The sequence below is a fragment of the Elephas maximus genome, chromosome 9 (assembly GCF_024166365.1).
Source record: "Elephas maximus indicus isolate mEleMax1 chromosome 9, mEleMax1 primary haplotype, whole genome shotgun sequence".
Classification (NCBI taxonomy): Eukaryota; Metazoa; Chordata; class Mammalia; order Proboscidea; family Elephantidae; genus Elephas; species Elephas maximus.
The window spans coordinates 31,741,755-31,761,528 of record NC_064827.1 but is presented as its reverse complement, the minus strand read 5'-3'; the positions used below and the strand labels follow the sequence as shown (position 1 = coordinate 31,761,528).

The 19,774-nt window shown below is 42.5% G+C and overlaps 1 protein-coding gene across 9 annotated transcripts in view; it reads right to left on the bottom strand.

Moving 5' to 3' along the window:
• The window catches only part of MTAP (methylthioadenosine phosphorylase), an 80,139-nt gene that overhangs the window by 38,569 nt on the left and 21,796 nt on the right, over positions 1 to 19,774 (bottom strand). For 4 of the 9 annotated variants that reach the window (XR_007518606.1, XM_049895431.1, XM_049895425.1 and 1 more), the window contains exons 2-5: positions 12,466 to 12,552; positions 10,713 to 10,771; positions 8,808 to 8,975; positions 3,991 to 4,101 (exon numbers count right to left, since the gene is read on the bottom strand). Coding sequence is in view for 8 of the 9 variants with exons in the window: in XM_049895431.1 (XP_049751388.1) it covers positions 3,991 to 4,101; positions 8,808 to 8,975; positions 10,713 to 10,771; positions 12,466 to 12,552 (425 nt within the window). In the remaining variant the exon portion in view is untranslated. Of the gene's footprint in view, positions 1 to 3,990; positions 4,102 to 8,807; positions 8,976 to 9,616; positions 9,729 to 10,712; positions 10,772 to 12,465; positions 12,553 to 19,774 lie in introns of those variants that run through there. The other 5 variants (XM_049895428.1, XM_049895429.1, XM_049895426.1 and 2 more) reach the window with 4 other exon arrangements.

Below are 19,774 nucleotides of genomic sequence, written 5' to 3'. Positions count from 1 at the left end.
TAAAGTAGAGGGTCAGAGAAAGTGAAGGAAATTCTCAACAAGATGGAATGACACGAGAGCTGCAAAAATGGGCTCAAACATACCAACAATCACGAGGATGGCGCAGGACCAGGCAATATTTTGTTCTGTTGTACACGAGGTCACCATGAGTGTGAGCTGACTTAACAGCAACTGTCTTAGTCATCTAGAGCTTCAACAACACAAATACCACAAGCAGATGGCTTTAACAAACAGAGATTTATTCTCTCACAGCCTAGCAGGCTAGAAGCTCGAATTCAGGATGCCAGCTCCAGGGGAAGGCTTTCTCTCTCTGCTGGCTTTGGGGGAAGGTCCTTGTCACCAATCTTCCCTCATCGAGGAACTTCTCAGTGCAGGAACCCTGAGTCCAAAGGACGTGCTCTTCTCCTGGCTTTTGTCTCTTGGTGGTATAAGGTCTCCCTGTCTCTCTGCTTGCTTCTCTCTTTTATATCTCAAAAGCGGTTGACTTAAGACAAAGCCTAATCTTGTAGATTGAGTGCTGCTTCATTAATATAACTGCCTCATTAACATCATAGAAACAGGATTTACAACAAATGGTAAAATCACATCAGATCACAAAATGGTGGACAATCACACAATACTGGGAATCGTAGCCTAGCCACGTTGACACATTTTGGGGGGACACAATTCAATCCATAATAGCAACTAACAACAACAAGGAAGAACTTTTAACTATAATATTGTGCAGAAGGCCCAGGCAGGGCTGTCTCTAGGAAGGAGAAAAAAACTGACATAATCCGCTACCACTGAGTGTTTACAGCGGGACTTTCCTGATGAGTAAGTATGCAACTCCAAAACTCTTAGGAACTGTTCCAACCCAGATTTAGCAGATGAGGACACTCAGTAACAAAGGAATCTGGGGGCACAGCAAGGAAAAAAAGTTGGATTTCTTTCTTTCCAAGCCAGAGCTCCTCTACTGCATCCTTCAAGTGTGACCTAGCCAGAGGCCTTGGGCACAACAGGCCAACATATTGGCCACACTTTACAGAAAACACTTGGCCAGGCACTAATAATCATACCCTGATTTTTTTTTCTTTTATAATCATTAGCTTTTATGTAGTAGTTATTTCATTGTTTTTAAAAAACAACCCTTACCTACAAAACATCCCTACATAGGGGTCACTATTAAGTAGAAGGAGCCCTGGTGGTACAAAAGTTAAGCACTTGGCTGCTAACTGAAAGGTTGGCGGTTCGAACCCACCAGCTGCTCCAGGGGAAAAAGGTATGGCAGTCTGCTTCCGTAAAGATTTACAGCCTTGGAAACTCTATGGTACAGTTCTACTCTGTCCTATAGGGGCACGATGAGGTGGAATCGACTCGAAGGCAATTGGTTTGGGAGCCCTGGTGGTGCAATGGTTAAAGTGCTCGGCTGCTAACCAAAAGGTTAGTGGTTTGACTCAACCACCAACAAGCCGCTCCAATGGAGAAAAATGTGGCAGTCTGCTTCCATAAAGATGACAGCCTTGACGGCATTGAGTTGGTTTTTTTTTTAATTAAGTAGGAGTCCCTGGGTGGTGCAAACAGTTACTGCTTGGCTGCTAACTGAAAGGTTGGAGGTTTGAGTCTACCCAGAAGCATCTTGGAAGGCCTGGTAACCTACTTCCAAAAAATCAGCCACTGAAGACCCTATGGAGTCACCATGAGTCAGAGCTGATTTGACGGCAAACTGGTAATTAAAAAATAAGAAATCTACCTCTTCCTTATTAGCAGGTTTGCTAGTCTTACCCTGAGATGTTAGTGGTAGTGACAGAAGCAGTTTCATGGGTCCTACTACTCTGCACTTTTTTTTTTTTTTAACCTAATATGGGTATCTTTTTTACCCAGTTTACAGATCTAGTTGTTCCTTTTAATACTTGCATGCTATGGTGAACTGACTCCCTTTTGGTGGTATAATCAGGATTAATGGTGAAGAGAGAGAGGTCATATATGGAAATTTCTGGAATCCCTGCCCATGTGCCTTGCGTGGCAGTTAGTAGTCTGGGGTGAAAGAAAGGCCGTATTGCCAGTCCTCCCACAGACACAAATGCGTGTAAGTATCTAACAACAACTGAGTTAGGAAATGGAGGGCCTGTGTACCAGGAGGAAAACAGAAACAACAAAATGCCTAATGCTTAAAAAAAAAAAATGCAGCTAGTGGAGAGGTAATCTTGCTTTGTTCCAATGCAATAAAAAAATCTCACTAGAATCAATAACTTCTCTTAAAACAAAAATGAAAGGGTTAAGGGGGCAGGGAAACTACTGGAAATGAACAATCTAGAACAAAATTAATGAGAAAGTTGACAAACTGAAAAAAAAAAAAAGGAACCAATGCCACTGAACAATTTACGTACTAATTGCTAAATGTAACCTAATTTGCTGTGTAAACTTTCACCAAAAACTCATTAAAAAAACCCAAAGCTCACTAGAAGCCACTCCTTCGCACCACTTTATAATGCATTCTTGAAGGCAAGCTTTAAGAGCAGGGTGGCACAGGAGATGGGTGATGGCCACACCTAAGCTTCAAAGTTGGCGGCAAGAAGATAAAACAAAAATCAAGCAAATGCACAGTCATGCTTCTAAGCATTTCTACATCACATCTCAGAACCTGGTTAGGCTGACAGGGCACCCTTGTCAAGCCACAGGCAGGAGGAGGCACTAGCAGCTGGTTTCAGAAAATACTGACCACAATCCTGCGGGGCTCATAGGAGAGAGATGCATCTTTATGTATTTGCAAAGAACAGTTACCACCAGGGGAAAGATAACATGAGGTAGAACCAATCAGCAAGTGAGGGGACAGGCAGCTCTTCCAGCTGCTCTCTGAACAGTGGCAAAACAGACAAAGTGGAGGACGAAGAACGAGAGGATGCCAGGATGAATGCAGGTATAAGGCAACCCAGAAAACCTTACTAGAACCTAAGGGTGGCTAGGCTTTCAGAGTGCCGTGCCTATTCCACATGGCAAAGCCAGATTCTGAGGAGGGAACCTACAGTGACTCCTTATGAGGTCTTTTGTCTCCCCCACCCACAGAGCATCCTGCTTAGTTCCCACAGGTGATGTTGTGAGAGCCAAATGCACCCTGCACCTACAGGAGAAAAACCAGTTCGACACACGGCGACTCCATGTGTGTCAGAGTAGAACTGTGCGCCACATGGTTTTAATGGGTGATTTTTTGGGGAAGTATACTGGCAGGCCTTATTTACAAGGCGCCTTTGGGTGGATTTGAACCGCCAACATTTCAGTTAGTAGCCGGGCAGTTAACTGTTTGTGCCACCCAGGGTCCCGGCACGCACAGGAGAGGAACTCTCAAATTATTAATTTTGGAGAGTATGCCATGTGAAGTCTTTTTAAAGTACAAATGGCATCAATAACTTTCTTAGGAGAAAATGTCATGTAAAGAATTCTTTCTCCAGCTCAAGTGGACTATTTAATGACTGCCAGGAAGTGGAACAAGTTCCATTCTTCACCATGTTTTACCCCAAATTGCCAAATAACCTGTGGCTCAAGCAATGGGGCCTTGTACAAGGTAAAAGAAATGGATTAATCAAACCCCACACAGCAGGAGATGTAGGGTACTGAGGAGACCTACAGAAGACCAGCTTCCTACAGGCTCTCAGTGTTTCCCTGACTATAATTGCCAACACAGATTTCACAGATACTCCACACAGGAAATGTGGCTATGGCAGAATTCCCATTTTTAATTTTTGGTTTGTAAAGAATGTCGCACATGGAGCCCAGGACCTGTGGCAAGAGAGAAGTCAGGAAGCCTGTCATCGTGCAATAAAAATGGGAAAACGGCACATGCTACACACTCTTCTGGTACGCAACTTTCAGACCAACATACATCTTGTGTTCCGCTACTGCCCCAATCACAAAGAAAAGACGGTTCCTTTCACTTTAAACGCCAGTGAAGTCATTTGCTTTCCATGTTTGAGAAACACAGACATGGGGCTGACCATACGCACCCCAAAATACCTGGAATCACCACAGGCCTCCCCACCTGGTCTGCTGTCCTGCTGTCTCAAGGTCAGTGACATGCATGTTCTCCTTTGCTCACAAGGGGCCAGGTGTTTAGACGTTTCACAGCTGCAATGTGGTATGAGAGAAAGAATGATATTCACAGATGAATGATCTTTTATCTTGGAGTTTGGGGGATTATGGGTGATTTTACTAATAGTTATCTGGGTTTTCTAACTTTTTAACACATAACTAGAAAAAAGAAGGTGGGAAATATATTCCTGACACACAAAAAACGGTGAGTAAGAGCTGACGTCTTTAACATTTGACCTTACATTCTTAAAGAGCTTCTGACCTTTCAGACTCCTTTCAAGGCCATATTTCATTTTTAGAGAAGAAATTTAAAGTTTTTCAAAACAATTGTGAAAATCAGGGCCACCTGTTACTCTTAAGCCATAATGACCTCTCAGGTATGCACAGCATGGCTGATATGCTGGTTGGTATTTTCTTCCTCTACTGTGCACTCAGGGTAGTGAAAGCAGCTCCCACATCTGTAAAACAGCCATACTACTCCATTGCACCTCTTCCTTTATCAGACTTCTGTGAGGGAGATTAAAACGTTCCATTTTAGGACAAAGATGTTTTCTCTAAGATAATGTGCTAGTAAAGTTATAGCAATAGGCAAATTGTGTGGTTCTAGATCAGTCCCTGAAGAGGCACACACCAGCAGTGTAGGCAAAGGAGGGGATGGAGACCCAGGTAGGTGAAGTGATTTGACCGAGGCCAGAGAAAAGCAAGATGCAACCTCCTAATCCAGTGTTCCTGCACCCTGTGGTTCTATAACTCATGGGTGGCTTTGTGAAACTCTGCAATTTCTGTCAAATCAGCTGGGGTTGTGGGTACAGCTATGGGAACCTCAGGCTCAGAACAGCCTCTAGCTTATGGCTCACCATTCAGAGACCAATGACAGCACCAAGCGGTGGGTGGTGTCCGGCGCCTGCCTCAAAACAGCAGTGTTGATTTAAATCCCTAGGAATGGCCCAAGATCGACATTACCACAAAATGTGCCATCAGTACAACACATGGAGGCCATTACCCATAAGGCAAATAGTCCTGGTTTCTTCTCTTAGAGGCCACTCAGACACACTCATGGTGAGTCATATATGTGCCTAAGCCTGGAAACCACTTGCTCACCAGTGGCAGCGTCATTTAGAACACTGCTATCCAACAGAAATATGACACAAGCCACATATGAAATTTAAAATTTTCTAGTAGCCGCATTAAGTAAAAAAAAAAAAAAAAAAAAAACAGGTAAAATTAGTTTTTATATCTTACTTAACCTAATACATCCAAAATATTATAATTGTAGTATGTAATCAATATAAAAATTGTTAATGAGATTTCATTCTTCCCACCACCTGTCTGTCGGTCTGTTGTACTGTAGTGGCCTACATGTTGCTACCACACTGGAAGCTACGCCACTGGTATCTCAAAAACCAGGAGTCACTCATGGTAGACAGGTTTCAGCAGAGCTTCCAGACTGTGATGACTAGGAAGGAAAGCCTTGTGATATACTTCAAAAAAATTAGCTAAAGAAAACCATACGGACCACAACAGAGTATCGTCCAATATTGTGCTAGAAGACGAGCACCCTAGGTTGGAAGGCACTACACAGTGGTCCCAACGATGGACTCAGATATGCCACTGATTACAAAGACGGAGTAGCACTGGGCAACGTTTCGTTCTGCAGTACATGGAGTCACCATGAGTTGAAGCTGATGCTACAGCAACTAATAAAAAGTGTGTATCTTACACTTAAATGATATTCCCTAGGGATTCTCCTCTTAACAGGTCTTTTTTTCTTGTTTTACCAACAAGCGCCATTTATTGGGTAACATATGCTAAACTAAAAACAAACCCTCAGCTGTCGAGTCGATTCCGACTCAAAGCAACCCTACAGGACAGAGTAGAACTACACCAGAGGGTTTTCAAGGAGCAGCTGGTCGATTTGAACTGCCAACCTCTTGGTTAGCAGCCAAACTCTTAACCACTGTGCCACCAGTATTCCAATAAAAGGCACTTGCTAGGGTACTTTCAACTGTCATGGCAACACTACAGAGGTAGCTTATCCAGACATCACAGAGACAGACACCAAAAGATTAAGCTGCTCACCACCAAGACTATACAGCTAAGTGTCAAGATAAGAGGAAGGCCAGATCTGATGCCAATGCCTGTTCTCTTCCTCCTCTCCCTCTTTCTGACCCAACTGCTTCCTCGAAAGAGCCAGTACGTGAGTATCTGTGTTGACTACATGTGAGAAAAGATTTGGGAAATGTGACAACATGCACTTATAGAATTTAAGTAACAAATTCATCCTAGGCTTAGTACCCAATTCAGGCTTTTCCTTGCAGTTTCATATATAACACTATACAAAAGTGGGATCATTCTGGACATGCAGTTTTATATTCTGCTTTTTAAAATAATCAGATTACAATCATTTCATGTCATTAACCTCTAAACATATGGACTTTGAAGGCTATAGAGACTTCAATCAAAATGTCCTCTGAACACCAACCCCAGCTTGCCTCTCTCTTCCAGTAATCATGTTCATTCAATCATTCAAAAATACTGGTGGAGCAACCATGGTCCAGGCACTGCTCTAGGTGCCAGGGCTAGAGTGGCAAATAGGACAGAGAGGTCCTTGCCCTCATATAGCTTAGGTTCTGGAGAGAAAGATGGATAATAAATGAGAAAATAAATTATATAAAGTCAGCCACTAATCAATGACAGGGAAAAAAGGCAGGCACATATAATGACTTCAGTCTGTTGTTGTTAGATGCTGTCTCACTCATATTGACCCCATGGACGACAGAACAAAACTCTGCCTGGTCCGGCACCATCCTCACAATCTTTATTATGCTTGAGCTCATTACAGCCACTGCATTAATCCATCTTGTTGAGGGTCTTTCTCTCTTTCGCTGCCCCTCTACTTTACCAAGCATGATCTCCTTCTTCAAGGACTGGTCGCTCCTGATAACATGTCCAAAATATATGACTAAGTCTTTCCATCGTTGCCTCTAATGAGCATTCTGACTGTACTTCTTCCAAGACAGATTTGTTTGTTCTTTTGGCAGTCCATGGTATATCCAATATTCTTCACCAACACCATTATTCAAAGGCGTCAATTCTTCTTTGATCTTCCTTAATTCACTGTCCAGTTTTCGCACGCATACGAGGTGACTGAAAACACCATAGCTTGAGTCAAGTGCATCTTAGTCCTCGAAGTGACACCTTTGCTTCTGAACACCTGAAAGAGGTCTTTTGCAGCAGATGTGCCCAGTGCAATATGTCATTTGATTTCTTGACTACTGCTTCCATGGGCGTTGACTTTAGTCTATTTTCTATTATTTATTACATTGAACCACATGAAATTTTTGATACTTAACCATTCCTGACCTACAAAACAGGCAATTTCATACGATTCAACCCAATGCAGTTTCATTCTGTCAGGAAACAAGAATGTTTCTAATGGACCAGAAATTGTAAAGAACCCCTAGAAAGGCAGAAGACATATAGAGCTGGACTGAATAAGCTTCCCTTGGGACCTTAAGTGGTAGGGGGGCCTTTGAGGGTGTAGCAAGCTTCCAGATGACAGCTGTGAGGAGCAAGATGGACTGGATAGGGATTGCGGTCAGAGTCCTCAACTGGTCTATACCTGGTGGCACCCCACCCCACCCCAGGGCCAAGGATCAGAGAGCAGAGGCCCCTGTCCCACATCCAGGAGACCATTGCTTCCCTTTGTGAATTCTTCAACTATTTCAAAAGGCCCAGGTGCTCGGCAGTCTGTTATTGCTTAACTCTTTGGAAAAGGAATGTTACATACTATTTGTGCAATCAAAAAAAAAAATGTCCTGATAACTGACTGATCAATCTTAATGTCGTGGAAAGACAAAAAAAAGGGAGACTGGTATACTCTCCAAAAACGAAAAGAAACAAGCTGATGTTACATGCCTTCTGATGGTGGGAACAGAAGTATTCTCACCTAGAAATCAAACCTGGTTCTGATCAGGCCTCCAGAGCTAACTACCAGTTTACAGGGGACAGAGGAAGACACTAAATGACATGGAGATGCAATCACATAGGGACACCATTTAGATACCGAAAAATCCAGAATGCGGGGAGGCTCTCCAGGACAAAAAGAAAAAGGAAAAAGTGGGAGTGGAAACTTCTGGACTAAAAGGCTGATTAGGCCCATGTGTGTATGAGTGGACCTCATCTGGACCTTTATTTGACCAAACCAACTGTAAAAAAAAAAATAAGTTTGTGTGACCTAAAGGAAAAGGAGATTATTGTCTACATACTAAAGAAATATTAATGTGTGCGCTTTACGTCTTATCTTTTAAAGTTAACATACTGCAGTGAATTGATAATTGTTGAAGCTGGGAATTAGGAACTTGAGAGTTTGTGGCATTATTGTATGTTGGACATGTTTAAAAATTCCCACAATAAAAAGCTTAAAACTAGTCTGTGGCCTCATCCTCCCTTCTCGGCCAGGTTCCCACAGATCATCCACCTGGGACAGGAATGATCTTTCACCAGCTGCAGTTAAGTCAGCCCCGACTCACGGCGACTCCACATGTGTAGGAGCAGAACTGTGCCACATAGGGTCTTCTGTGGCTGATTTTTCACAAGTAGATCACCAGGTCTTTCTTCCAAGGCGCCTCTGAGTCAACTTGACCCTCCAACGTTTTAGTTAGCAGCTGAGCGCATTAACCATTTGCACTACTCAGGGAATGATCTTCTAAGAGCCCAAAGCATGTACAGTGCTCGCTCACCTGTCGATGAACTGATCGATAATGACGATATCGCCGGGCTGAACCTCCTCCCTCAAGGAGCCGCAAGCCGTGGTCACTATGACATGGGTACAACCCTCCTCCTTCAGAGCCCAGATGTTTGCCTGGTAGTTGACTTTGGAAGGCATGATGGTATGCTGCCTCCCATGCCTAGGGGGAAGGAGAGCACCACAGGCAGATGAATGCTTAGAGCATGTAAAAACTCAGAAAACTAACTGACAGCAGAAGGTGGGGGTCCATGAATACCCAGAAAGGATACACATTTTCCTGAGGCTGGTCTCTAAAACTCTAATGAGATTTTTCAAAAGAAATTAAAAAATCAAAAGTAGCTAAGAACCACTGCATTAGAGGGTCAAATACTTCACAGCCCAACACATTTCAGTTCAGTCTGTAGAAACATAGAACACTCACCATGGGCCACGCCACCCATTGTTTTCTCCCACCAAACCCACACCCATTGCCATCAAGTCAATTCCGACTCACAGCAGCCCAACAGGAGAGTAGAACTGCCCTGTCGGGCTTCCAAGGCTGTGCTACCAAGGCTCCTTGTTTTTTCCTACAGTCTGGAAAAATTAAGCAGTTCTCCAGCAATGACCACAGATCAGCTAAGGTTTCCTGAAATCCATCCCACGTGACCATCTAAAACTACAATTTAGTTTCACTGGATTTAGAGGAGCCACTTATACTTTAAAAATGTAGAGTGGCAGACAGATACTAGGGTGGCCCTGTTTTCACACCTTATATAATCTCCTTCCCCTTGGGTGCTAGTGGAACTGAGATTTGCTTCCTACCAGTGGAACAGGACAAGGCTGGGATGGGCCTCCTGTGACTGGACTCCACTTGGCCAGCTTTCACTCTCCTGCTGGTCTTGAAGAAGCGAGCTGTTGTTATGGTGTGAACTGCCTACGGAGAGGGCCACATGGCAGGGAACTGTGGGTGGCCTCTAGGGGCTAAGGGCCTCAGGTCTATAATCGCAAGGAGCTAAATTCTGCCAACAACAAAATGAACTTGGCAGAGAACCCCAAGCTCCAGATGCACCCTGTGCAGCCTTGTGTGACCTGAGCAGAGGACCCAGCTAAGCCGTGCCCAGACTCCTGACCCGTGGAAACTGTGAGATAACACATATGTTGTTTTACACAGCTAAATCTGTAGTAATTTGTAATGCAGCAAAAGAAAACTAATGCATGTAATTTGACTAATTTCTAACTATGTGATAAAAATTATTTTGTCTTTTTTTTTTAATAAAGACTATCTAAATTTGGAATATGTTTTTCACTTGATGGAAACAAACACTGGGGCAAGGAATTAAAGAGAGTAAGCTGGAGCAAGCATTTTAATGAAAGAACCCCAGGCCAAAGAAACCATTGTAGATGGGAGACAATCAAGGTCCAAAAAAACTGCATCATTAGCAGAACATAAATCTCTATAAAATGGGCACTAGCCTCATCAAGGAGTCAAGGCTATGGACACAGAAGCAGCCTACTTCAGAGACCTTGGACCCACAACCTCCAAATATGCAACCATCGCTATGTAAGGGGTCACAGATGAACCATTGTCTTTCATGATGTTGATAACAGGAAGAAAAAAAAATAAAAAAGAACAGAAGAAACATTTCCTTTTGCAGTTGGAATTGAAACCAGAACTTCAAGCTTAGTCAAAGTCATCACGTCCACTGGCCCGTTCTGACCACTTTCCCAATCTAACAGAAGTGAGATCTTTGGCATCCAAGGTCAGGATAACTCCAACACTGTCAGAGGTGAAGCCACGTGACTAAGATGCTCTGATTTCACCAACGCATAAGCCTTTGCATCATGACTCATTCCAGAAACTAAGGGAAAGTTAAATTCTCATTTAGTAGTAACATTGGAGAAGCTTAAAATATCTTACCTTGCAAGAAGGACACAATCAACATTTTTTATCTTCCCCAAAATTAAGGCATCGGATGGCTACACATAAAGAAAAATGGTTTTAACTCAATGACTTCAAAACATATTCTATATATATATAAATACACACATAAACACATACCAAATACACACGTATACCACAAAAACCAAACCAGTTGTCACTGAGTCAATTCTAACTCACAACAAGCTCATGTGTGTCACAACAGAACTGTGTTCCATAGGGTTTTCAAAGGCTGTGATTTTTCAGAAATAGATCTCCAGCCTTTCTCCTGAGGAGCCTCTGGGTGGATTAGAAAGGTCAACCTTTCGGTTAGTAGCTGAGCTCTTAATTGTTTGCCACCCAGGGACTCCCTGTATATATATAGACATACAATTAAAAAGTGGCCATTTTAACTGTTTATCCACAATAGGATTTGTCTTAGAGAAGTGAAAGAAATCTAGATTTGACTGATCAGCTTAATCATTCAATAAGTAGCGCTGAGCCCTCTGTAGGCACAGTGATTGGCAGGACTCTGAAGTCTGCCTTGGATGCCTGGATAGGTACTATTTAGTCAGATCTATTTGAAGCAGGCACCTCAAGGATCTGGGATGGTAGACTGGTCAAGGGTCTTTGGCAGGCTCAAAAATAAGTGTGAGTGACAGGCAGAAAGGACAGAAGGCCAGCTTCATGGGATTTAAGAACTCAGCATTGGACCTATCTGCTTCTCTTAACCAGGTCCAAGATGTCCATGTAATGACTTGAGGGAGTGGAAAAAGGCCCTTGGAGCTGAAGGAGGTTAAGAAAGCAGGAGAATAGGAAGCTGGCCATGCTGACTGCAGGACTTGGAGGACTTGAGGTCAGTCTAAGGAGCTAGCGAAAAGGCTGGTGTGGTTGGGATGGTCAGATGTGGGGATCTTCACAGGAGGATCAGAGGAACTATGATGTTTGGAAGCAGTAATATGAAATTAGGAGAAGGCAGACACCCTACCCTGGTCCAGGCCGGGTGACACAGGGGCTTGGAGAATAATGGCCTCTACTAGAAAAGGAGGAGTATTTTATTTCTAGTTTAGTCATACATTTACAACATCAACTGTGTTCGGGGTCCCTAAGATAACCCTCCTTTGGGCCAGGGCTCACTAAGAAAATGCTACTTTGTAATGATAAAATCCATTGCCATCAAGTCGATTCCGACTCATAGTGACCCTAGAGAACAGGGCAGAACTGCTCCATAGGGTTTCCAAGGCTGTAGTCTTTATGAAAGCAGACAGCCACATCTTTCTCTCGTGGAGTGACTGGAGGGTTTAAACTGCAAACCTTTCAGTGAGCAGCCAAGCGCTTAACCACTGCGCCACCAGGGCTCCTCTTTATAATACTTCCTCCCTATAGTCATCAGCCTATCCCCTGAATTAGCATGGGGTGACCCAAGGGCCTAAAACAGAGGTAAGCTGATTTGAATGGGGAGGCCAGAAGAGTACAGCTGCTATGTCTAAAATGAGTATCTGGCTTCTAGCAACACATAAATCGAAAGTTATCTGCACGCCTGAGCCATGCTCTCAATACAGCCAGGTCCAAGGCCTCCCTCGGAAACGAGCTCAGCTAATAGAGCCCCAAAGCAGGACACCTAGCCCTTCCCGTCTGGGGCCCACAGCCCTGGACTGCCAAGGCAAAGCAATTCTTTATTTTTCTAACTTAAAAATCAAGCCAGCAAGGAGAAAGAAAAAAGCTGACATGTCTCCATGAACTGGATATTAACCTTGCCAAATGGAGTATCCACATATTTTTCGGTTCTTCCTTCTAAAATTTCTGGGTCATCCAAGCCTGTTCCACCAATTATTCCAATCTAAGGAAGAGAAAAGGTGAGAAAAATAAAGATAACACATTTGGTCATTTTTCACTAGAAACAAAAGCCATTATTTCAAGCAAATGCATTTATTCACGCTCCTACATTCTCCTTCATTCCTGCTAAGCTTCAGTTATTTAAAAAATCTGAAAATTACTGAAAAACACTCATACACTGAATGAATACTTGAAGGTCTTCTACATTCCAGAAATAACCAAACCACAGGTCACCTTTTTGGACTACATCGCATTTATTTCTGAGTGCTTAAAGTATAAATAAGCATAGAAAAGTTACTTTAGCTGACATAAAAAAATCAAACCTAAAAATAGGCAAATGTGGTTCCAGAAAGTACTTTATTAACAACTTTACTTTTTCAATCAAATGGGTTATGTAATAAAAAATGTTTAGAAGACTGTTGGAATATAAAATATTAGACAGAGCCATTCGGTAACCATTCGTCCTCATTGTTGTTGTGTGCCGAGCTGACTGTGACTCATAGCGACCCTGTATGACAGTGTAAACTGCCCTATAGGGTTTCCTAGGCTGTTATCTTTACGGAAGCAGATTCCCAGGTCTTCTCTCCTGTGGAGCCACTAGCATTTAACCACTGTGCTACCAGGGCTCCTTTTCTCCTCCCCATTTGAAAAAGAAACAAGGGAAATTTTTCTTCCCCATGCTACTAGAACCACAGAATCATAGAAATGGAAAGAGAACAGAGAGTTTAGGATATTATGAAAAGTTAGCCTCCCCATGCACATGCATGCACACACGCGAAATCAAACTGTTATTTATACATGTATGTTTATATTTGTATATATTGTTGTCAGCTGCCGTCAAGTCCCTCCAACTCATGGCAACCCCATGTATGCAAAGAATGGTTCCACAGAGTTTTCTCAGAAGCAGATCATCAGGATTTTTCCTCCTCAGTAACATTGCATGGGTTTGAACTGCCAACCTTTAGGTTAGCAGTCCAGTGCAAACCATGTGTGCCACCTATATACATATACATACATGCATACACATATAAACATATATGTTATTTAAAGGTAGTCTAATTTTCTTAATTCAAGTGTTCTACCGTATTTTCCAGAGATTAACTTTATAGTACTTGTCTTCAGGGACTAATCTGAATCAAAGAAACTTGGTACTACACCTTCTCCTCACTTACCAACTATCTTGTTATCCAGAAGTTTGCATATACAACAACAGTAAAAAATCTACTGTCTATTCTGCGCATTAATGACATACATCTGGCAGTAATGAATGCCGAGTGTGAGGTGAGAGTAGTACTGGCTGTGATGGTTAAAGTTATGTGTCAGCTTGGCTGGGGCATGATTTTCAGTGATTTGGCAGTTATGTCATGATGTAGTCATCCTCCATTTAGTGATATGATATAATCACCCTCCATTTTCCCATAATGCCTATTTTGCATAACGACCTGGTCTTTGGAACCTAACCAAGTCAATAAGTGAGGAGATGGTGTACTCTCTAGGGCTTAATCAAATTCAGTGACTAAGAAACACAAAAACAATTACAAAGATAATGAAGTACTAAATAAACTGTTAAAGCAGAGAACTACATAAGTGACACTAATTGGAAGGCTTCCTTGGGCTGATACATCTTGAAGAAGGAAGAGTATTTAAACAGTCAGTGATGGGCTAACAGGATGATGAGCCTAATGAAAAGTAACCTGAGCATTTTTTCTAATGAAAAGCTTTAAGCTTATTATCATAAGTACAATTTCTATTTAATAGAAGTAACTCCTTGAGAAAAAAACTTCACAGTTAAGAAATAAATGATCATCTAAATTACATATTTTTTCAGATCAGATTATAGAAGCTGATTTATATTACTATGTGAGAAAATGGTTTACTTCTTTGGCCCTTAGTTTCCTGAAAGAAAAAAAAAATCAACAAAATAAGGGAAATTTACTGAGATTTTACTGAAGATTTTCTAATTTAGAACTGTTTTTTATTGGGAACAGCATACTCCTCTTATTCCTCCCTTTTGAGAATGGTTTTACTTCTAAAAACAGAATTAGCACCTCTGTAAGTTTCCTACCAATTTGAAAATCAGGGACTGGAGAAACCCGATGGATCCTTCGGGCTTTAATATTTTAATTCTATACAGTAGACTCAAAAGCATACATAGTTGAAGTGCTTCCAAGGGCAACGACTTGACATGACACAGCTTTCTCCAATTAGGGTATCTGTGTTCACAACATGGTTACATGATTTGGAGCTTTCAACTTGTTCCCACAATTTCCTTAAGTGGCAAAATCAGTTTTTGAAGTTGGTGCCACCTTGTGGTACATTACTGAAACCACAGCAGGCTACAGAACCCCATCTTCACCTCCTACCTTGTTAGAATTTAACGTGACAGGTACAGCCTAGCCGATAAAAAAAAAAAAATTAGTTACCAAATCAGCAGAAGTGTTCACTTAAGTCAATACACTTAAATCATGGCAGTTCAACTGAAACAGAAAAAATCAATCACCGTTTTATGCGATCCTAATCCTCCTCCCTGGGTGGTACAAATGGATAATGCATTTAGCTGCTAACCAAAAAGGATGGAGGTTCGAGAAAGGCCTGGCAACCAATTTCTGAAAAATCAGTCATCAGAAACCCCATGGAGCACAATTCTACTCTGATACACATGGGGTTACCATGTGTTGGAGTCCATTCGATAGCAATTTTTTAACCTTTCTCTAGTCTGGCTTTTCCATCTTATCCTTCATTTCACGTACCTCTGAAGCACCACAGATCATGGGGAGGCTAATAAACTGTTCAGCCCATAGTCTCACCCTGGTCCATGGAACGGCCGAGTCACTGAATCGGAAACAAGTGCTGGGGATTCTGCTTTCTCCTGACAACTCTGGCTTTCTGACCTATTACCACTTTCTCTTGGCTGTTTCTGGATGTTCCCTGGGCCATGCCATCTCAGAGTCTGGATTCCACACTGGACCCTCTGGCTTGTTTGTACTGGAGTTCGTTTTGGAACTAACCTTTCAGTTTCGGCAACCTAGGCCAGAATCACAGCAGTGGTTAAGAGCTGTTAACAAGGTGTCCTCCTGAGCCCACCCTTACAGTCCCCACCTTCAGTCTACACCACCTTGGCTGCATGAAAGTCCTGCATTAGGTAACTGGCATCTCAGCTTTTAGGGAGGAATGTGTGGTACTGCTCATCAGCGAAAGCCAGGATGGGGTCTCTGGCACTTGAATGACCCGCAGGCGAGGCCATGCAGTCATCCAGCTGACTCCAGCTGTTTATGAAAACCCACACCTGGCAAAGGACAAGGACAAGTGTCTCAATTGAGTACTGCCCCACCAGGGAACTGGACCTCAGCCATTTTCCTGCTGCAGATGAAGGTCTGCCAACACCAAGATGTGGCCAATGTCGCCACCTGCTGGCCAGATGGCAAAGTACAGCTGGGAAGAAACACCCAGGCCCCTCTAGTGCCTAATTTTGTCCGCACCTCCTGGAGCCACTTAATTTAGAGTCAACTCAGGGCCTGCCTTTGTTTTAGAGTAACTGTTTGAGCTCATATGTGTCACAGGCACTATGCTACGTGCTTCACTGGCCGTACCTTGTTTGATCATCACAACCACCAAGAGATAAGCATTGTATTAATACACCCATTTACACACAAGGAAGCAGCACAAAAATTAGCTCGTCCAAAAGCAAATCGTATGGAGCAAGGATGGAACAGGAATCCATGTCCTTCCCCCTTAACCAGAATGATGTGTACCTCCCAAACTAAGCACCATTACTCTAGGGCCTGGATCATAAATTTCCAAAATCTGGACTAACTGAGTATGGTAGGCAGAAAAATGATGCCGCCCCAAAATATATTTATCCATATCCTAATCCCTGGGGCCCGTGAATGTTACTTTATGAGTTAAGGATCCTGAGATGGGGAGGCTATCCTGGATTATGAGGGTGGGTCCTAAATGGAACCAAAGGATCCTAATAAGAGGGAGGGCAAAAGGTCAATGGATGAAGATGTAACAATGGAATCAGGGGACTAAGGTATTGTGATACAGGTTGTAAGCCAAGGAATGAGGACAGCCTCTAGGACCTGGAAAAAGCAAGGAAACAGATCCTCCCCATGAGTCTCCAGAACAATCAAGCTCTACCAATGTCTTGGTTTTGGACCTGTAAGATTCATCTCAGGCTTCTGACATCCAGAATAAAGAGAATAAATTCATGTTGTTTTCTAATCCACTAAATTTGTGGTCCCCATGTGTCTGTCAGTTTGTTGTACTGTGGGGGCTTGCATGTTGCTGTGATTCTGGAAACTATGTCACCGGTATTCAAATACCAGCAGGGTCACCCATGGAGGACAGGTTTCAGCTGAGCTTCCAAACTAAGACAGACTAGGAAGAAGGACCTGGCAGTCTACTTCTGAAAAGAATTAGCCAGTGAAAATCTTATGATTTGGAACATGGTCTGATATAGTGCCGGAAGATGAGCCCCTCAGGTTGGAAGGCACTCAAAACATAACTGGGGAAGAGCTGCCTCCTCAAAGTAGAGTCGACCTTAATGATGTGGATGGAGTCAAGCTTTCAGGGTCTTCATCTGCTGATGCGGCACGACTCAAAATGAGAAGAAACAGCTGCAAACATCCATTAATAATTGGAACCTGGAAAGTACGAACTATGAATCTGGGAAAATGGAAATCATCAAAAATGAAACGGAATGTATAAACATCAACATTCTAGGGCATTAGTGAGCTGAAGGAAACCCTGGTGGCATAGCGGTTAAGCGATACAGCTGCTAACCAAAAGGTCAGCAGTTGGAATCCACCAGGCACTCCCTGGAAACCCTAAGGGGCAGTACTACTCTGTCCTACAGGGTCGCTATGAGTCAGAATCAGCTCAGGGGCAGTGGGTTTGGTTTTGCAGGTATAGTGAGCTGAAATGGACTGGTACTGGCCATTCTGAATTGGACAATCATATGGTCTACTATGTGGGAATGACACCACAAAGAGGAATGGTGTTGCATTTCAAGATCTATCCTGAAGTACAATTCTGTCAGTGATAGGATAATATCCACATGCCAAGGAAGAGCAGTTATAATATGACTATTATTCAAATTTATGCACTAACCACTTAGGCCAAAGATGAAGAAATTGAAGATTTTTTACCAACCTCTACAGTCTGAAATTGATTGAACACCCAATCAAGATGCACTGATAATTAATGGTGATTGGAACGTGAAAGCTGGAAACAAAGAAGGATCAGTAGTTGGAAAATACGGCCTTGGTGATAGAAACGATGGTGGAGATTGTATGATAGAATGTTGCAAGACCAATGACTTTTTCACTGCAAATACCTTTTTTCACCAACATAAACGGCGGCTATACACGTGGACCTTGCCAGATGGAATACACAGGAATCAAATTGACTACATCTCTGGAAACAGATGATGGAAAAGCTCAATATCATCAGTCAGAATAAGGCTGGGGGCCAACTGCAGAACGGACCATCAATTGCTCATGTGCAAGTTCAAGTTGAAACTGAAGAAAATTAGAACAAGACTGCAAGAGCCAAAGTATGACTTCAGCATATCCCACCTGAACTTAGAGACCACCTCAAGAATAGATCTGACTCATTGAACACTAATGATCAAAGACCAGATGAGCTGTGCACTGACATCAAGGACATCATACATGAAGAAAGCAAGAGTCACTAAAAAGACAAGAAAGAAAAGACCAAAGTGGATGTCAGAAGAGACTCTGAAACTTGCACTTGAATGTCAAGTAGCTAAACCGAAAGGAAGAAATGATGAAGCAAAAGAGCTGAGCAGAAGATTTCAAAGGGTGGCTCAAGAAGTTAAAGTATTATAATGACATGTGCGAAGACCAAGAGATAGAAAAACAAAAGGGAAGAACACGCTAGGCATTTCTCAAGCTGAAAGAAATGAAGAAAAAAATTAAGCCTTGAGTTGCAATACTGAAGGATACTATAGGGAAAATATTAAACGACACAGGAAGCATCAAAAGAAGATGGAAGGAATATACAGAGTCACAGCACTGGGTACTGGGTTTACTGCACCAAAAAGAATTGGTCCATGTTCAATGATGTCAGGAGGTAGTATATGATCAGGAACCGATGGTATTGAGGGAAGAAGTCCAAGCTGCACTGAAGACACTGGTGAAAAACAAGGCTCCAGGAATTGATGGAATATCAACTGAATGTTTCAACAAACAGATGCAGTGCTGGAGGTGCTTGCTTGTCTATGCCAAGAAATCTGGAAGACAGCTACCTGGTCCACCCGCTGGAAGAGATCCATATTTACACCTATCCCCAAGAAAAGTGATCCAACTGAATGTGAAAATTATCAAACAATATCATTAACATCACACACAAGTAAAATTTTGCTGAAGATCATTCAAAAGTGGCTACGGCAGTAAATCGACACGGAACTGCCAGAAATTCAAACCAGATTCAGAAGAGGACATGGAACAAGGGATATCATTGCTGATGTCAGATGGATCCTGGCTGAAAGCAGAGACTACCAGAAGGATGTTTACCTCTGTTTTATTGACTATGTACAGGCATTCGACTGTGTGGATCATAACAAATTATGGATAATATTCCGAAGAATGGGAATTCCAGAATACTTAATTGTGCTTGCTCATGAGGAACCTGTACACAGACCAAGAGACAGTCATTTGAAGAAGGATACTGAGTGGTTTAAAGTCAGGAAAGATGTGCATCAGGGCTGTACCCTTTCACCATCCCTATTCAATCTGTATGCTGAGCAAATAATCCAGGCAGTGGGAGTATATGAAGAAAGACGGGGCATCAGGATTGGAGGAAGACTCATTAACAACCTGCTATACGCAGATAACACAACCTTGCTTGCTGAAAGTGAAGAGGATTTGAAGCACTTACTGATGAAGATCAAAGACTACAGCCTTCAATATGGATTACACCTCAACATAAAGAAAACAAAAATCCTCACAACTGGACCAATAAGCAACATGATGATAAATGGAAAAAAGACTGAAGTTGTCAAGGATTTCATTTTATTTGGATCCACAATCAACACCCATGGAAGCCGCAGTCAAGAAATCAAACGCACTGCATTGGGCAAATCTGCTGCAAAAGATCTCTTTAAAGTGTTGAAGAGCAAAGACGTCACCTTGAAGACTAAGGTACTCTTGACCCAAGCCATGGTGTTTTCAGTCACCTCATATGCATGTGAAAGCTGGATG